General features: G+C 41.4%; 2 protein-coding genes across 7 annotated transcripts; one reads left to right on the top strand and one right to left on the bottom strand.

Moving 5' to 3' along the window:
* Nucleotides 1-8,585: 8,585 nt before the first annotated feature.
* LOC100193933 (ras-related protein RABF2a) lies at nt 8,586-13,599 on the top strand. Of its 2 annotated transcripts, none has more exons than XM_020553086.2 (7): nt 8,586-8,916; nt 9,861-9,938; nt 10,018-10,185; nt 11,150-11,198; nt 12,092-12,165; nt 12,995-13,154; nt 13,221-13,599. In XM_020553086.2, the coding sequence occupies exons 1-7, from the start codon at nt 8,875-8,877 to the stop codon at nt 13,325-13,327; spliced, it is 678 nt and encodes a 225-aa protein (XP_020408675.1). In that variant the 5' UTR covers nt 8,586-8,874; the 3' UTR covers nt 13,328-13,599. The 2 variants fall into 2 exon arrangements, with proteins under 2 accessions (XP_020408675.1, NP_001296819.1); NM_001309890.1 differs by having other exon boundaries at nt 8,648-8,916; nt 12,995-13,088; nt 13,221-13,539.
* A 283-nt stretch (nt 13,600-13,882) lies between these two features.
* Nucleotides 13,883-18,061, bottom strand: LOC100272920 (uncharacterized). 5 transcript variants are annotated; one of them, XM_035967789.1, is made up of 9 exons: nt 17,526-18,061; nt 16,791-16,927; nt 15,713-15,801; nt 15,483-15,618; nt 15,297-15,371; nt 14,997-15,118; nt 14,834-14,909; nt 14,420-14,479; nt 13,883-14,318 (listed from the first exon to the last, which is right to left on the bottom strand). In XM_035967789.1, exons 2-9 carry the CDS (start codon nt 16,905-16,907, stop codon nt 14,190-14,192), a joined length of 804 nt encoding a protein of 267 aa, XP_035823682.1. In that variant the 5' UTR covers nt 16,908-16,927; nt 17,526-18,061; the 3' UTR covers nt 13,883-14,189. The 5 variants fall into 5 exon arrangements, with proteins under 5 accessions (XP_035823682.1, XP_035823681.1, XP_035823683.1 ...); XM_035967788.1 differs by having other exon boundaries at nt 17,553-18,061; XM_035967790.1 differs by having other exon boundaries at nt 15,483-15,606; nt 17,553-18,061.
* Nucleotides 18,062-19,272: the final 1,211 nt, after the last annotated feature.

Here is a 19,272-nt window from a genome sequence, read left to right as displayed (position 1 = left end):
CGGCACTCGGCAAAGGCGCGGATTCCGGTAGTGCCTGCCGAGAGCTCGGGACCCAACCATCGTGTTCTAAACAAACATCATAGAGGCGAGGCGGAGACCGATTTTTTTGCATTTTGATCCTTTCTTGAAAAAAATTCACGTTTAGACCTTAAAAAAATTTAATGTCATTTTTGGACCCTTTGCTCGGCGCCATAGGCTATGTCGCCGAGGTAACACAGCTCGGCGCCATAGGCTATGGCGCCGAGGTATGTGCTGCGCTGGCACACTCGGACGTCGTGGCGTCGACGTGGCACCGAGCTCGGCGCCATAGATCTTCGCGTCGAGCTCAGTTTTGTAAACACAAGATTTGTCTAGCCCAGTTGGTAGAGTTGGTAGAGCCTAAGGCTCTCAAACATTTGGTTGTGGGTTCGAGCTAACTGACAGGAGCAATAGCGCAAGTGTTGTTGTGCACGCAGGAACAATGATTAACATGTAGTAGTATAAAAACAGCAGTGGCGACCATATGCTTTATTATAATGTATGTAGACGTAGGAAGAAAAGAATAGCAGCATTTGCAAACTCCAAGGACCAGGTAGCTAGCTGCATGGATGCTCTGAGTCTGATCCGGGCATCAACTTTTGTGTTGCCCTATTTCCAGCCGCTGCTTGCTTTTACGCATGGGCCGGTCTTTCACATGCGTCCTGCTCCGGGTTTGTGCTCATGATTCAGGAGGATGAGAGAGAGAGGTGTACGATAGTATACTAGTATGTGCCAACAAACCGACCTACAAACACTCAACTGTGGCGTCCGATCCACTAACCACGTTACTCTACTTTGTCATAATCGCTCTTTGTTTGGACACGATGATCCATCCGTGGGACCCACCTATGATGACGAACGGCGCCGCGTCCGTCCTCCTGCGAATACATGGGACTATCAGACCAACTTCAAATGGTTGCTAAAAAGTTTTCCTCAAAAGATAATTATTAGGAATATGTTACAAAATTAGAGGTGAATTATTATGTACTGTATACTCCAACAGTTCACTTAAACAAATGATGAAAAATTAAAAACTGTGATAAAGACAAAAAAAAGTATTGAACACCCACCATGGGATTTGAACCCAAGACCATAAGGATAAAAGTATTGCACTCTACCAACTGAGCTAGTCAAGCTTTGTGATTACACAACCGAGCTCGACGTCAAGATCTATGACGCCGAGCTCGGTGCCATGTCGGCGCCACGACGGCCGAGTGTGCTAGCGCAGCACGTATCTCGGCGTCATAGTCTATGGCGCCGAGCTGTGTTACCTCGGCGCCATAGCCTATGGCGCCGAGCAAAGGGTCCAAAAATGACATTAAATTTTTTTAGAGGCTAAACGTTATTTTTTTTTTCAAGAAAGGACTAGAATGCAAAAAATTCGGAGGCGGAGACATGCTATAGAGCGGGATGTAGGCTAGCTAGAGACAAAAGCATAGTAGGGACATGTGAGTGAGCGGAAGTGGGGTGATTGATGAAGCGAGAGTACGACGCAGCGTACAGGAGACGGGAGGGAAAAGAAGGGAGAGGGTGCGTGGGCACTCTGGGAGCCTTAGACTGTCCGCAACGGTGTTCTCTAAATTTGTCCCCCTAAATGTTACTATACAACCACGTCAGCAAGATTCCCTCCCCTATATTCACTCATTTCGCAACTGTTCCCCCTATAAATTCCCATATATATCCCTCTACATATTAAATATACATTTCCACATAACTAACATAACCAGCTTCATTTTCTATTTTCTTTTTCCTTTTCACACGTCCGGCATGTTGCCATGTTGTAAATTATTTTTTAAAATAAATGTTTTTTGTTTACAAATTATGCAGAACATACAAACAAAAATTTAGTTAAATTTTAATTAGGAATTCCATAACAAACTTCATAATTGTGCATCGTCAAGATTATTCTGAAACATTGCGACGTCAAAATTGAACCTAGCTTACGTTGCAAGCAGACACCGAACATTCGTACGCAGGAAGCCACGGTTGGCTTGCAGTGAAAGACACGAGCTTCCCCCAGAAGCCACATTCATCTCAGCTATATATATGCATACTTCCTCTTCCCAAATGTGGCCACATCCCACACAACTCCAGCTAGTTAGCCATTGTTCGGTATGTCTTATTTCCATAGGGACGATGATTCTGATTCCAGTAATAGTGACGACAACACACTTATGCTTGCCACTCTTCTTACCCTCAACATTGAGGCTAGACGCCTTCTCCGAAGACGTTCTGGTATACCTCGCCGCATCATTCATAGGGATCATTTTGCTGGAGAAAACCTCATCCACCATCACTACTTTGGCTCCAACCTAGTGTATCCATCCCATGTGTTTCGTAGAAGGTACGAAGTTCAAACTTTTCTGGATATGTTCTCTCATTACCATTGTCTTCATAATTTACCTATTACATTTTATAGGTTCCGCATGAGTAGGCTGTTGTTCATCCGCATTATGGAAGGAGTGCAACAACAGGATAGTTACTTTACGCAATGGGTCGACGCAACAGGCCTGCCAGGACTCGGGCCCCTTCAAAAAGTATGTGCGGCAATGCAGATACTTGCTTATGGGTTACCTACTGATGTTGTAGACGAGTACATTCAAATTGGGGAGTCTACCGCTAGGGAATGCCTTAGTCATTTTTGTCGCGCAATCATTGCATATTTTAGTGGGTGGTATCTACGAACTTCTAATGAAGCTGACATTGCATGCATCATGCACAATAGCGAGTCCAAGGGCTTTCCAGGAATGTTGGGTTCCATAGATTGCATGCATTGGGAGCGGAGGAACTATCCTACCGCGTGGCGTGGACAGTTTTGTGGCAGAAATGGAAGACCTACGATGATACTCGAAGCGGTAGCAACACACGATCTATGGATTTGGCATGCATTTTTTGGCATGCCTGGGACAAATAATGATGTAAACGTGCTTCACCGATCACCAGTATTTGACCCCATGACAAGTGGTCGAATGCCACCCGTGAATTACACAATCAACGGTCATGCTTACAACTTCGGTTATTACCTAGCTGATGGCATTTACCCCAACTGGCCAACTTTTGTCAAAGCAATTAGACACCCTTATGAGGAAAAGAAAGTATATTTCACACAAATGCAGGAAAGTTGCAGAAAGGATATTGAGCGTGCATTTGGAGTTTTTCAAGCACGGTGGGCGGTGCTGTGTGGTCCTACGTACGGTTGGGATCGTAATCGTTTAACTGACATAATAACAACATGCATCATCATGCACAACATGATTGTCGAAGACGAAGGTGACTTTGCAGGAAACACAGATTTCAGAGACAACACTTCAGGCATTGAACCATGTCAACTAATTCAAGAAGGATGGTCCGAATGGGTGATTAATCACTTCGATCTTCATCGGCAAGAAAGGTCTTCGACACTACAAAATGATCTTGTCGAGCATTTGTGGGCTCGGCGTGGAAGCATGTGACGTACTTGCATCTTCAATTCAATAAGTGTAATGTCCGAAGTGGCTTATTTGCTTTAGTCGTGTTATGTCGTGTTATGCTTGTAAAATTCAATAAGTGTAAGTTGTACAACTTAGTAGCCGATGACTTTTGTTTATGGACTAAGTGATGCAAATGTAATCTGACACATTACACATGTACAACCTATTTTACTAGCAAACCACAAAATAAGCATGCAACAAATAATAATCATAGGTCTTTGCACATACAACTCAAATATTATGTAGTACTCACGTTACAACCTTTAATAGTATCCACATGTCTTGGAAGACATAAGCATACAACAACTTTATAATGTTTGAGAAAACAAAAAACACAATGAACTTATAAAATTGTTTGCAAACCAGATACGGAAACACAAGCACGGAATGTCAAACAACAGTAGATTTAGCAAAAACTAAATATGAACTGCTGCAACTGTTTTTTTTGCTCCTTCATCATAGTCCATACTTTAGGATCCACCTCGTCTTCACGAGTACACTCCAGCTTCTCCAGCTGTTGTTGGGCCGTTCTGAGTTCTTCTAATCGCAATTCCCATTCACGAATGCTTAACTTTTTTGCTTCCAAGTCCAACCTCTTATTCTCTAGTTCCCTGTCTTGTTCATTGAACTTATCTTTCTTCTCACCCTTTTCTATGCAGCGCTGAATTTGTTTTTCAGTTAAATCTTGGAGATGGCTTAAGTATTCTGTCGATGACGACGACACAACTTTCTTTCTCTCTGATTTACAAGAATCACGACCAAGAGGCCATTTTCCTGTCAAACCAGCAGACTCACTATCAGATTCTTCTACAGCAACTGTAGGACCACCAGAAGATCCAATTGCTTTTCCATGTAATCCTCGGAAAGAAGGTCCTTGACAAATGCTCTCCCATTTGGGTTCCCCCTTCAGCTTATGCCAACAATGGATAAAATGAAATGGTTTGTTCTCCTCATGTACAAACAAAGTAGCCGCCTTGGAAGTTTGCAAAAGTATGGCAGCGATAAGAATATGCCGACCACTTTGCAAAGATGGAGCTAAGTACAAACAGATCATAATAACTCTACGTGGGTGGTTACCTTGTCGTCGTCAGTCAAGCCACTTTGTTTCTCTCAGAGAACTCTTGCGTAGCACCCCGAGAACTTACTAACATCTGCTCGAATATTGTCCCATCTGTTGCTAAGTGCTCGATTCATTCTACAAGGGTACTCGCCCCTTTGTTTGTTGTACCTTTTTCTATTCGTGCCCACAGTCCCTCCTTCCTTTGTCCAGTGTTCACAATAGGATCACTGGTAATTTGCAACCAGGTTGTGCAAAGTAGAAGGTCTTCAGCAGCAGTAAAGTTTTGTTCCTTTGTTTTCTTTGGTTTGCTAACAGGTGCATGAGTCTTTATAGGACTATTGATGTCCTGAACACTATGTTCAGCATCGGACTCCAAGTTCAACAGGTAATGAAGGTACTGTATTGGAACCCTGCAATGGTGTACTAGTATTTGAACCTGGAAAAGAATCCGCAAAAGGATTTCCTTGAACTGAACCTAGAGGATTCCTGACAAAGTTCATGTAATGGTTCCAATATACAGCAGCTTGTGAGGCTGGAAGCATGGTTGATTCAGAACTTGTATTTCCTGTCTGAATGGGAGCCCACATTGTTGTTGGACCATGTGATAGATTAGGAAAATTAATGTTGCCCATCATGCTGCAATCCATAGGATGCTGGTGAATGAAGCCCCTAGGCCATAACGGTGGTTGACTGGGAAATTCCTGACCAGTTGAATTGTGTGACATCGCCTGAGAATTTGTGGCATTATTTGCTGGGTCCATTCTATGATTTGTGCACATGGGAGAAATGAAGTGAAATGGTGTAAACTGAATGCAATGCACATTAGAATGAACAATCATATGTCGGATAAAAAGGTAAACATGAGAACAGACGAAGCACTTATATAAGCACAATAATGATCAAAGGTTGTGATTAACTGTTTGACTAGCAACAACACAACTTCATGATAACAGAGGCATCATACTACAAATTACTAGACAAATCCTTACATAAAACTTGCTTATGGGAACTACATACCACTAAGACTGAAACAAAGATGACAACTGAAATGTCGTTTCAGAGCACACAATCTAACAGTTGTTGCCTGCAGACGACTACTTATAAGTTCAAAAGGATGTCATCTCTCTTAAGCTGGAATACATGGCTAATAAATATTCCACTAGCTATTGCGCGTAGACCTATCAGAATCGCTGAAGTACCACTCATCACTGACTTCGGGGCAGTACAACTCGTCTTCATCAAAAGATCGATCATTAACTGTTGGAGGTGTCGACGGAGTTGTAGGTTCAAGACTTATGTCATCCCCCTGGTACTTAGCAATTTCTGGAAATGCTTGCACTTTTGCCTCTAAAGCATCTTGTTGTAGCAATTCTAGTCTTTCTTTGATGGCAAACAAGGTTCTAGCTACGATCTCTTCATCATGCATGTGGTCTAAAGCATGATCTACTAAACCACCAAGTGATTTGGTGGCATCCTCGACACAGTCAACAAGGACTTTGAGCAAAGCCTTCATGTTTTCTTCTGTCGAGGATGCCATGATGAAATGTGCTGCAAATAATTAATATATGAAGTAACAAGTGCATACCCTTAGAAAGCATATAGGAACATGGAATGATTAAGTACACTAATTGAAGAACAAAATTCTAGGCAGTGACATATAGTGTTAATGAAACCATGACTCATATTGATGGGAGGAACATATAATGTTCATGGAAGCATGACTCATATTGTATAGGATACTGTGATCATTGTATGTGACTATACTTGAACAAAACAATTTAGTACATGAAAACACAGAAAATTCTCACATATTGATGATGTATATGTTAACAGGCTAATTTTGGTGAAGAATAGCATGAGAACTTGTAGTTCTCACGATGTACTGATTAACTATATGAAAGAACAAACATATATTGTACCATTAATTGGTAACATAGGATCGGAACACCTGAATAAGGAAACCACTTAAAGTTCGAAAAAACATTAACAACTCCTGCTTTTTATAGAACATGAGGCACACAAATTTATGAAGGAATCAAGATGTCATATGTACTACAAAAATAAATTTATGAACTATAGAATGGCCATGAATTAGGCAGGGTTCAAGTATGAGGTATTCAGGTTAACCCACAATCAAGCATGCACATGTATGTTTACGAAGGAAATTTTAGGTTGTTGAAAGAGCACACATATATTGTACCATTATTGGGTACCATAGGATCAGAACACCTGAATAAGGAAACAGGTTAATGTTCCAAAAAACATTAACAACTCCTGCTTCAAATAGAACATGAGGCACACAAAAATGTGGACTAATCAAGATGTCATATGTACTAAACAAATGAAGTTATGAACTATATAATGAGCATGGATTACTTAGGGTTGAGGTATGAGATATTCGGGTAAACCCAGGATGAAGCATGCACATGTATGTTTAGGAAGGAAATGAAAGGTTGTTCAAGTGTGTTAACTAAACCCTAAATGGTAGAGCAGATCCATGTACAGTACTGCTGCTGCTAGTATTCGAATAGGCTCCTTCGGTGAACTACAGAACTAAGCATGTACAAAATCCAAAAATAAATGATGACTGATGAACCTGGGAGCAGATTGAAGATGACGGTCGTACCTGAGGAACGAAAGATTTGGGCCGCAACACGACAAATCGAAGCGATTAACTCCGGATCTGAGGATGCCGTCGACGCTCGGAGTGGAAAAGAACGGATGCGGCGACGAAGAGCCTCAACAGAATCGGATTTGTGGGCGCTTCGTCTTACTCCGTGAACGGGATGGAGTGCTGAGGAACTCGACGTGCTCCACTTGGTCCTGCTCGGCGCAGACCTCGACCGGCTCGGAATCACCATTCCGCCGGCAGATCCGCCGTCGCGTCGCCCGATCTCGCCTGACTTCGACAGAAGCGTCGAGAGGAAGCGAAGTGGACCGAGAACTTTCCTCGGTGTGGCGCGGGCGACGACTTCTGCGATAAGCAGGAGCTGGGGAGTCAATAGTGCACCGCTTCATCTGGCGTGAGAGAGAAGGGGACCGCGTCGGAGAGGAGCCCGTAGGGGAGGGAAAGAGGAGACCGCTGCAGACAGTCTTAGAAGCCACATTTTTGTGGCCCAGGAGGCAGACACCTGCTGGAGCCTAGAGGTGGCACCAACGATATGAGAACCGTGCTTCTTCGGATGGCAGAGTGAGTGTGCGACCGGGGCATGACACCTCGTGGATAGGGGTGGGGCCAATGAGGCGGCGAAGGTTATGGGTAGCTGTGCAGATGTAGGGGCAGGGGCATGACTCGTGAGGGCTGATGGCAGAGGGTTAGGCTATACAAAGCGGTTCTCTTTAAATTTCTCCCCATATATCCTACTTTTGTGCGACCTTAGCTAGATTCCACCTCTACTTTTTCATCTCCCGCATCGGTCCCCCTATATTCTCTCCTTATACCCAACTACAACCATAAAATATTATTTTCCCTACCTATTTATCACCCTTATCAATTTTTCCTCTACTAAAAAACATTATTGTACACGGTACTCGAGGACAGGGGGCTTGCTTGCGCCCGCTAGATCTAGCGGACTGCTGTAGCACATGCTTGCGCTGTATCCGATTAAGCAGACACCGCTGCGGGCGTAGCGTGCTCCTCTGCGCGCTAAATGAAGGGGAGGGGGTCGGTGGCGGGAACCGCTGCACTCATCCTTATGGTTGTGTGGCTATGGAGGAAATGTGGAGGAGAGCAGGTGAAAGTAACCGCCAATGGAAGGAAAAAAATGGAGATGAGAGCAGGTATATGTGCTCGAGAGGTGTGACGTATAGAGAAGTAGAGATTTTATGATGCCAGGTATAGATGATGAAACTTCGACTACTAGTTTGTTTTTAGATTATAAGCTTCAAATAATGATAATTAAATACTAGCAACATATTTTTTTGTTCAATTAGCATCAATCTCGCGCGATCTATGTAATTGTTTTCATATCGATGATCAAATTGGTATAAATGTGTGAATTATAGACAAACTTACATTTTTGAACAATTGAATTGAATAAACATTGGACCTGACCCAAGTGTTCATATTTATTCGCATAACTGAACTTTTCCAGTATGTTGAACAAGCACGGGGCAACTATTCAACTTTGCAAGGATTAGAGTGGAAACCCCTTTTGTCTTGAGGGAAAAAAAATAAAGGGAGAAGCTCTCCTGAGAAGCATATAGCACCAGCGGAACACGGGAACGGCGGAAGCAAACAACTAGAAATTCCCCAGCCCGGTTCTTTGCGTGCGGTTGATCTCGTCGGAGGCCCGGCCGCGGTTCCCCAATCCGCCATCGAATTCGATGGCGGCCAACGCCGGGAATAAGATCCGCAACGCCAAGCTGGTGCGAGTTCATGTCCCGAGCGCTCAATTTCAATTCTTGGTTTCGCCGTAGATTGAATCGCGGCCGGCCGGATCTTGATCGCCAGTACTGGGCTGCATGGTGCTTAGCGCTTGGGGTTGTTACGAATACGATCGTATACTTTCTTTGCCTGTGGATTATTGCGACGGGACAAATAGATGGGGACTGGGGTCCTTGCGTTTATGGTTCTTGGTAGAAGTTTTTAAGAAATTATGCCCTTCTGTTTTGCGAATTCGCCAATTTATGTTTCTGGATAAGTGTTTTGGCTTCTTGGTAATTTATGCGCAAAGAAACAGTAATCATAGTTTTAGCGGGTAAGGATGTAAAATATAGTGTGATGAATTTAGTTGACCTTTGATACTGGTGGTAACTGAACTCCTAAATGGTCCCCGTTCATGAATAAATTCCGTCGTTTGAGCTTTTATGGAGCTTACAGTTCGCATTTTAAGGGCAGTCCCGACCCAGAAACTATGGTATAGGTAGTTTCCATATGCTTGCTAATTAATATAGACACCACCTGTGGAAACTATGCTCACAATGGATAATTTCTACAAATAAATTTTTTTTAATCATCTATCTTCTCTCGTAGCATCTACCAATCACATGTCTTTGTATCTTGTGTAATGGTTCCTATATAAGGAACTCCATCGATAAGACCTCGATTGTAGCCAATATTTTATTGCAAATAATTCGGACAACCACCGGAGAAAAAAGGGCATTTACTTATTGTAGAGATGGTGCGATTTGACTCTTTTTTAGCCCTACCTATATTTCCTTCTCACTTCAATAACTATAGTGACACATCAGCATTTTGCTTAGTTGGCACACTAATTAATAGCTATAGAAACCATCTAGTTTCTGGGTTGAGAGTGCCCTAATTATTCGCCATGTGAATGTAAATGTTTCATTATATTTCGCTTTGTCAGGTTCTTCTTGGAGATGTGGGCGCTGGCAAATCTAGCTTGGTTCTTCGGTTTGTTAAGGGACAGTTTGTTGAATTCCAGGTGAACCTATCAAAACACTTCTTGTGTTGAGAGAGTGGATTATTAGTTTTTGTTCTGATAAATTGGTCCATCTTTGTAGGAATCAACAATTGGAGCAGCCTTCTTTTCCCAGACCTTAGCGGTCAATGATGAGACTGTTAAGTTCGAAATCTGGGATACTGCCGGGCAGGAGAGGTATCATAGCTTGGCTCCCATGTACTATAGGGGTGCAGCTGCTGCCATTGTTGTCTATGACATCACAAATCCGGTTAGTAATACACTATTGATGCCTCCATTGTAGATAAACCAACGAATTAGAAATACACAGTAATTTCCCCAAGATTGTAATTGTTGATGGCCTTGTGTTAATGCAAAAGTTTAAAACTTTGTTTTACTGAGATGCCATAAATGCAGTTAGCAAAAGTATTCTGATGGTTGCATTCATGGTGTACTTGTTAGTTAAACAGATTAAACTAGATGTTGATTTTGGATATGGCAAGTGACAAGTTCTAGTTTGTTATCCTTAAGGTAATTCAAAAAATAAATGTTGAACTTTCAATGTAGGTGTCTAAGAGGTACTGGTGGTGTAGCCTGTGATTATGCATACTTCTATTTGTTGCCAAAATACTTTGATAGTACAGTCAATATAACCTTCAGCGCACTGCACTAATCATTGTGTATCTATGTCTAGCTTGTCTGCCCGATCAACGATGAACACTTTCTACCTAAGATGTTAAAAAAAAACTCGGTCTGCTAGGGGTAAGACAGCTCTTGAGCATTCTATTAAGAATAGACATTCTCACATAGGTGGAGAAAACCCTGAACCGTTGCCCTACCCATACACGGCGGCACCGTAGCCCATGTGAGAACGACCGCACCGGGCCTTAGACCCGTGTTTTGGCATGAGAAAGACGAGGGGTTTTTTGTAACCCCATCCTATAATTCGCTCCCACGGAGAGTAGAACTCAAGACGAGTGTTACTCGGATCATCTAACCAACTCAGCCGGAGGCCCTTTTTCATACCTGAGATGTTTGTTCACTCTTATTTTGTGTCAAATTCCAACTCAGTACATGGGTCCTTGTTTCATACTTCATAAAGGAATTGAGAAGCAATACAGTATTCTAACTCAATCATTCAATTTTTCTATTTGTTATCCCCATCTTAAGTGCAATTACTCCACCCCAAGTTTATTTCTTTCTTTGTACTTAAACATTATTGTGTTTACCTTTAGGCCTCCTTCACCCGTGCCAAGAAATGGGTTCAAGAACTTCAAGCTCAAGGTATTTCATTTTTCTACATGAAGACAGGATAATCCGTCTATGCTTAGTTTATTTTCCTGCCAAGAAATGGTGGTTATGTTAGAAAATGAAAACACGATCCTTCTGCACTGCTCCTTATAGTTGATACTTAACCTATATGGCATTCATCACCCAGTGTCTCTGGTTTTCAGTATTCACTGATTGTGTATCTGGTATTCTGGTGGCCTTCTTTTGATTTTAAATCCCCAAGATAGGAGGACATAGTAGTTTTTAGTAATTGGTGGATTAAGGTCAATACCAAGCCATTGATGAGGGGGTCTGAACTTGCTAATCATCCTGGGGCATGGATGCTTCGGAGACATTGAAAAGAAGGTTTTACAATGGGGGTTCGCCTTGCTATGAGTGGCTGTGATTAGCTAGAGAGGAAGCAAAACTCTAGGTTCTGGCTGGTGCTAGGGCATGAGCACAGCTTGCCATAGATTCATTGCAGTGGATTGCGGGTTCAGGTGGTCATTTTGTTCTTTTTTTAATGGAACGTCTGTAAACTTTGAGAGTTTGCTGTATGTTGTATTTCTAGGACTTCTTCCCCTTAATGTAGTGATGCACAGTCCTGCGTGTTCGAGAAAAAAATTGATCTCCAGTCTGACTTTTTCAAACTCTACTTGTTCATTTAATTTACCCCTTGTATGATGCTCCATGTATGCCATTTTTTTTATTTCATACTTCCTGGCACTGCTAAATCATTTTGGAAGAAAGAGTTAGTGCATTTCCTTGTTTACACTGTTATGCATTTCATGTTGAGTTTTTTGGGTATGGTTGATGAAAATGTGGATGCGCAGCAATACCAAGCGAGTTGATAGTTACATAGGTTGTTGATACACAAGTAATGCGTTTTCCCCTTTGCTTTGGTGTAGGAAATCAGAATACCATAGTGGCTCTTGCTGGAAACAAGGCTGATATGCTAGATGCGAGGCAGGTGCCAGCAGAGGTATGCAATTCCTTCTTCCCTGTCTTTCCTCATTTTCACATTCATTCCACCGTACCTCATCTCTAATATTTGCAGTTACGAATTAGTTACCATATGAAACTAATATGTACATATGTAACCAAATTAGCCATCCAGGTCTTCTTTTCTACTATAGCAGTGCATGTACTCATCAGTCATCACCGTGTCATATAATATAATTGCTTTTTTTTGTGTGTGTATATGACAGTTTGGCCACACGGTAAACCCCTTTGTGAGTGGATTTTATTGCAGCCTGTCTAGTTTTGTTATTTGAAAGCTCTTTAAAAAAACATACTGCACAAGATGTACTGTCGCATATCATAACTTTTATGGTGAGGTTCACATATCTGCATTCTTTGTTTAGTTTGCTGAATCAATATGAATCAAGTTTAGCGCAACGTATCAGGTGCAAACCAAGTTTCCGTGCAAACTCTATGCAAATCAACTAACAAAAGTTACAAAAAACCTCAAAAAATTTATAGATGTATTTCATTGCCTACTCTACCATTGTATAAAATTTCAAGTTCAAATTCATCATATGTACATATGTCTAACATATGATGAATTTGAACTTGAAATTTTATACAATGGTAGAGTAGGCAATGAAGCACATTTATGAATTTTTTATGACTTTTGTTAGTTGGTTTGCACGGAAACTTAGTTTGCACATGATACGTTGCCGGTAAGTATAGCTTTAGCTATGCTTCCAACTTCTCCATGTTTGTAAAATCGTGCTTGCTTGATGTAGCCTATGGGTGTTACATTCAGTTCAATTTTGTTGATTTGTGTGCACGGTGTTGGTTCGATGCAGGAAGCAAAGGCGTATGCTCAGGAGAATGGGCTCTTCTTCATGGAGACATCTGCTAAAACTGCAATCAATGTGAATGACATATTTTATGAGATTGGTGAGATGAGTACCATCCTAAATCTGTTAGTTTGGGCAGTACATGGGCTGAGAATCAGTTGTACAGGTGGATCTTTAAGCTGTAGTACTATCTAGCTTTTTACACATTAATTCTCATCTGTTCCCATTGCAGCAAAGAAATTGCTTCAAGGGCAACAAGCTCCAAGCCCACAGGCTGGAATGGTTCTGAATCAGAGACCAAATGAGAGGACGGTCAGCAGTTCTTCATGCTGCTCTTGAGCTGTGTTTCAACCTCGTAGTGCCGTTATCAAATGTATCAGAGGAGGTTTATGGAAAATATCCCATGTCGCTTGTGTGGCTGCCTTTCAGGCTGACGTGCTCCCATTCTGCTCCTCATTTCCTTTCACATGTTCGTCATGTAAATGCCAATACTAAAGTGTCACTGCATGGGCAGAAGTGTTACCAAAGTGTTGATTGTGCTCTTATCATTTGATTAAGCCCCTGCTTAAGTTCTCAATTTTGCATATATACATGGTGGAGTTTCATTTGAACTTTTTAACCGATGATATAACCACCGTGAGTTCCTACTGATTTGGTAAAGCATGGTAAATTCAGCTACAATTTCACTGCCGCAACAACCAAGAAAAGAAAGGTGTTCTGTTAATAATGTTAGCTTTCTAAATGCCGCTTGGTCAGTTTTTGGATAATTGTATTGTCGTGGGTACTGCCGAATGTCAATCACAAATGCGAAATACTCCCTTTGTTTTGTTTTAGATGTCGCCGATATTTATAGATTGGCTGTTGGAAACGACTTGTAAAAAGAAACGGAGGGAGTACACAGCACTGGGATTGTACTGTTGAACAAACCACCCATTAAAATTCTCTTCAGATATACACATGGCACAGGTGGGGTAAGCAGAACAGCGTGCTGGATCTCCGGTACAAACCAAACCGGTTATGAACTTCCAGCTCGACTGAAAATAGGGCAATTTCACCTAATATAGCTTGTTTGCTAATACTTTACATATTATGTTTCTCTAGTTACCCTGATATCCATAACTTCACAGATTAAGGTCACGTAATGATGCCAGAAAGACGAAATCCTGTTGATAGTTCTGAGATCCTCTTGGCGTCATCCACGTCATGGCCATTTTGCCAGTGTTTTCATCACACCTTTTAAGATCTTCATGAACCACATTGTGTTCATTACAAAGAGCACTGATGGCACAACAAATGTCAGGTAGTACCCAAAGGCATGCATCTGCATTATCTGTAGTTAAGTGTCAGACGGCACAAAGAGGCAAATACCTTTACAGTTGACTATAAATTTGTAAAACAGAATAAATGCATTAGGAATGAAGATCTTAGTACCTGACCGTAATGCAAATAGATGTGGTAAAATACATACATGAACAAAAATATCCTTGCCACCTGAAGGAAATATGAACAAATGATGTTACAAAAGAAAACATCCTAGTACCACAATTGCTGAGACAATTCAAAATTCATGTCTCATAAAAAAAAGAAAGCATTTAAAAATGTGATTATATGGGTGCAGTGACTCACGAACTCATATATGCCCCTTTTGCCCACTACATTTAATAGACATGCTTACATTTTCATGTGTTCCTTTCTTATATCTCCAGTTATTTTTTGGTTTTGCATATCAAAGTCTCACACAGACATTTGCACTATGTCTCCAACGGACAATCGGTAACTTGTGAAAAAAGGAAAGAAAAGCTCTTTTCAATTCAAGAAATACTATATATACTAAGTGGTGCATACCAGCCATGCAACAAACATCAGAATTCCATTAACCAAGTAAGCACTTGATTTCTTCAGTCCAGCAGTGTCAAGAAACCTTAAAAAGAAAAAAAGTACATTAGAATCAAATAGTGTTGACGATTAAGAATTAACTTCAAACAATTTTGCATTTTCAGTTTCTTACCATCGCAAGTTGATTTCAGGGGTGGTTGTCTCTGAAATGAGAACCATGTATGTGTAAAACTGCCCTTCCCCAGACAACATTGTGTAAGCTATTGCAACCAGGGAAACAGTATGGTGGAGGACCTGAAATGACAACACATAACCATAAGATAACGCCAGCTAGGGACCACCTGTCAACATTCTAACGTGTTGCCAAACTGGTGACGTGTGAACTTATTCTGAAAAAATGTCATGTTAAATCAGAATAACTTATGATTATTGGCTCTTGTGCACATAATTTAATTCTCAAGTTGTCACCTACATATTCCATTCCACCAAGGGAAGGATACAGCCAGAAGATCATTGCAAGATCAGTGATGAAGTAGCCGACAGAAACCTATCAAGCAATACATCCAGGACACAGCTATGTTAACTCAAAGATGAAATTTAAGTGCATCATATAAAGAATAAAGAAATGCTGATGTATCATAATAAAATATATCAGTACCCCCAACGCAGAGGTGGATATTATCGAATAACGGAATGTAATAGGTCCCTTGACGCGGTCGGAGAAAAGATCAGTTGACATGACAAGATATAATGATACAGCCGTGATAAAAATTGCATGAGCGCTGGACATACCCCTAAAAACATGTATAAATTGGTCATCAGTGTGAAGTTTCTGAAATGGAAAATGGAACATGAGTATAGGTGTACTAGTTCTGACACAATACTGACCTATTGTTCCATTCGATGCGCTGTATTTTTGTCAGTAAAGTGTAGCCCTTGAAATAAAAGGAGCTCAATATTCGAGTGAAATCGTAAGCCTGAAGGAGAAAGCATGCCATTTGTCAAAACAACAAACTAGAAGCATAACTATGAATAATGCAGAACTGATTACCGTGACACACAAGGTCCAGAAATGTGAAGGCCCGCCATATATGCTGTCGCATACATAAATTACTCTAAAGGCTTGTTTTGTTGTTACCAAAGCATAGTGAGAGTTGGATAAGAGTTATAACTGGCGCCACACATTCTGTTTGTCATCTATATCCTTAATTTGCATGATCATTTTTGACTTGGGGTGAAAAATAACATGAAATGGAGGACATAGTGGACTCAGCATTGTTCAACTTTGGGCAAACTGATTTAAACCACTTGTTTAGAACTTGTTCGAGTATATCTTTATGTCAAGAATGGAAGTGCTCAGTGAACATTGTTGGTTAGAAAATTACAGTTAGCATTAATTCACCACAGTACAATAACTTAAGTGAGAGCGAGAGGTCTGATGGTTGTAAACAATGTTGGCGACGAAGTTACATTAGAATCAATAGTCAATGGTTTAAAGAAGGAATCATTAATAAATATTGTGGTTGCAGTTCATTCTCTCTATAGATAAGCCTTGCAAGGGAGAAAGTCAAAATGGTCAGTCAACATTGCTGGTTAGGGAATTACAATTAGAAGCAAAACTACCGATAATACAATAACTGAACCAAGAATATGGTAGACAAAAACTACATTTAGAATATCGTATGCTTAGTTCATCTTCTTACTATCGTATTAATAACCCAGCAACTAGTCACTCTAATTCATGGTAGTTAGCCTTTCACATCATTGGGTATAAAAGCTGATGCAACTCATTTGGGTTAGTAGAAAAGGTCTTCCATTTGTTATAAATAATCTCTAAGAAGGTAATTATCCTGGGCAAACTAGTAAGCTGCAAGCATGGATCGGCATTCACATCAAGTTTGATTACTCAATGCAATTGTGAACTATAAGTCAATTACTTGGGCACCAGAATAGTAAATCAACCTACCATCTTGCAGAGGACAATGCCAATGAGCACAGAGGTGTACGGAACTAGTGGATCAGCTAGCAGATAGTCCCTCATCAAGGCCTGAGCTTGATACTTGTAAGCAGTCATCGCCGCCATCTTCACGGTTCAAACAGCACCTGCACCACCCACAAGACATGCTAAAATCATCAACCCACATTGAAAAACAATTGCTAAAACTGGATCTTGTGATGCTCTCAAACATCTACCAAAATTGTCCTAGCAACACACTTTTTAATGCCCTGATTGATCAGCAGCATCTTCTAACAGGTATTAGCAATCTGGTCCAACATCCCCCATAAATCCCGATGATGGCTATCAAAAGGTCAAAGCATACGCCATCGCGCAACCCGTGCCAATGATCACACTGACAAACTCTAAAGCAGGTCGTCATGGCACGAATACTACTGTACACGATATCATCAGGTCGGCTCGGTGTCGGTGACACAAGTAGATCTCCATGCACAGGCACGGCAACACCAAACAGAAGCGCCACATGGTACGCAAAGGCAATGTACCTAACCTGTAACCTGCTACCAAAGGGTGAAAACAAAGGGAGGGACTTCACACATCAAGAAACGACGCCGGCGATAAGAACTCGATCGAGAACAAGAAATCCCCCAAAATCGCAGGAAAGCAATAAAGCGTAAGACCCGTAGGAGAGGGTGAAGTCAACCCCACACCACCGAGAAAGAATGGAGGAAAAGCAGAACAAACCAGAAGGCTCAAGAAACAAACACTAACAAACGATCCGCGCCGGGGAGCAGCAGAACAGAACCGGGGATATTACCTCGCGGTGAGCGGAGCTTGCGGGCGTGTTGGGACTGGGAGGTGCCGCGCGGCTACGCGCGCGGAGCAGGAGCTTGGGGAGCCGCGAGGAGGAGAAGGGGCACACTCAGCTCCATTTCTTGGGTGGTGCGATGGTTGTGCTGTTGGCCTTGGCGTTGGCGGCGATGGGGAGGGGAGAGGTAGCTGCGGCGTGCCACTGCCACCATCCGCCCGACCCTTTTCCTCTGCGGTTGCCTCATTTGCAACCACCCCGTTGATTAAAGTTTGCGCCTTGGTTAACACACCAGCATTAAATGCTTAATCTGCTGGCTGAGAAATTATTTTTGCGCGAAGACACACACACAGATTTTTTTCCCTCCTCAGACCAAGAAGACAGCTTTTATTCGGCGAGAGGAAGCTAATCGTTGCCTTGCCTGAGCAAACTGAAAATTCAGGTGAGCGAGGGAGGGACAGAAATGCCATTTGACATGGCAATTTCAGCTGCAGTTCTTTGGCCTATGGGCATCCAGTTCCAACTAGATTGTCAGCGTTGCTGTCAGCTGGTAGTGGAGCTTGGTCATAATGATAGGCTGGATCCGGATAGCAGCTGCACAGTAGAGATGTTACCAATTCAACAACCAAGATTCTATACCAAGGCATCTAAACTGATAAACCGGACAAACTACATATTGATTTTCCCTATCACAGCTTCAAGTAATATCCTCTACACGGCCTTTGGATCCATTCATTTAATAGGAATTGTAATTCACTTAATAAAGTAACCTATTTAGCTTTGGATTTAACATTCCACCAGTTTCCAAAGTTCAGATATAAGTCTATCTCAAATTCATAGTGTAGAGGATGAAAAATGATTTTACGTATTAGTATAATTTGTTTCTACTCTATAACTTATAGAACGATCTTCGACTCACCCCTCTATAGTAAAAATATAGCACATAAATATCTCCGACGTCTTGCTAATAATAGTTTACAGATATAATTTGCGTAAAACCGAATTAGCTTAATTGGTATATGTCTAAATTACTATTATTAGAATGGAATTCAATTCCAATGATCCAAACGGGGCATAGTGCTATTTGAGTTTTAGATCAACCATATAACTTAAGAAAAGGTTAACAAATTGGTCCGCACGTGATAAACACCAGTGACCAGTCCGTGATCCTTTTACCTTTGCTACACCTACGATATTCATGGTGAAAATAAATTAAAAATTGTTTGCACTCCTTACCCATCATTACAAATACTTCTATTATATGTTGTACATTTCTTTTACCTTTTGTGTAGATTATACTTAGTATTTGTTATTTGTCACCTCTTACTAGTAGTTGGCTTCATTTGATACTTAGAACCAAGCTACCAGAATGGCTTGCAAGTATCCCTAAACTCGACACCTCTAGGTGGGTGGGGTGGGGTGTGGGGGGCTTCTCCAAGCCTGAGACTAGCTCCAACAAGGAGCTCTAAAGGGTCCTGTACCCTAAATTTAGAGGACGAGGACGTCCTTTACCTCCTTCAGCAACGTCCTCTAAACGGTCCTCTAAATTTAGAGAACGCTGCTGGATCCTCTATATGTAGAGTTTCTCTAAACGGTTCTCTATCTATTTGAATACTTTAAACAACCAGTTTCATAAAACTAAAATATGTACAATACATTTGAGAGTATGACAAATACGTATGT

The sequence above is a fragment of the Zea mays genome, chromosome 5, assembly GCF_902167145.1.
Source record: "Zea mays cultivar B73 chromosome 5, Zm-B73-REFERENCE-NAM-5.0, whole genome shotgun sequence".
Taxonomy (NCBI): domain Eukaryota; kingdom Viridiplantae; phylum Streptophyta; class Magnoliopsida; order Poales; family Poaceae; genus Zea; species Zea mays.
Note: the sequence above shows the minus strand (reverse complement) of the source record. Positions and strands in the feature narration are given on the sequence as shown.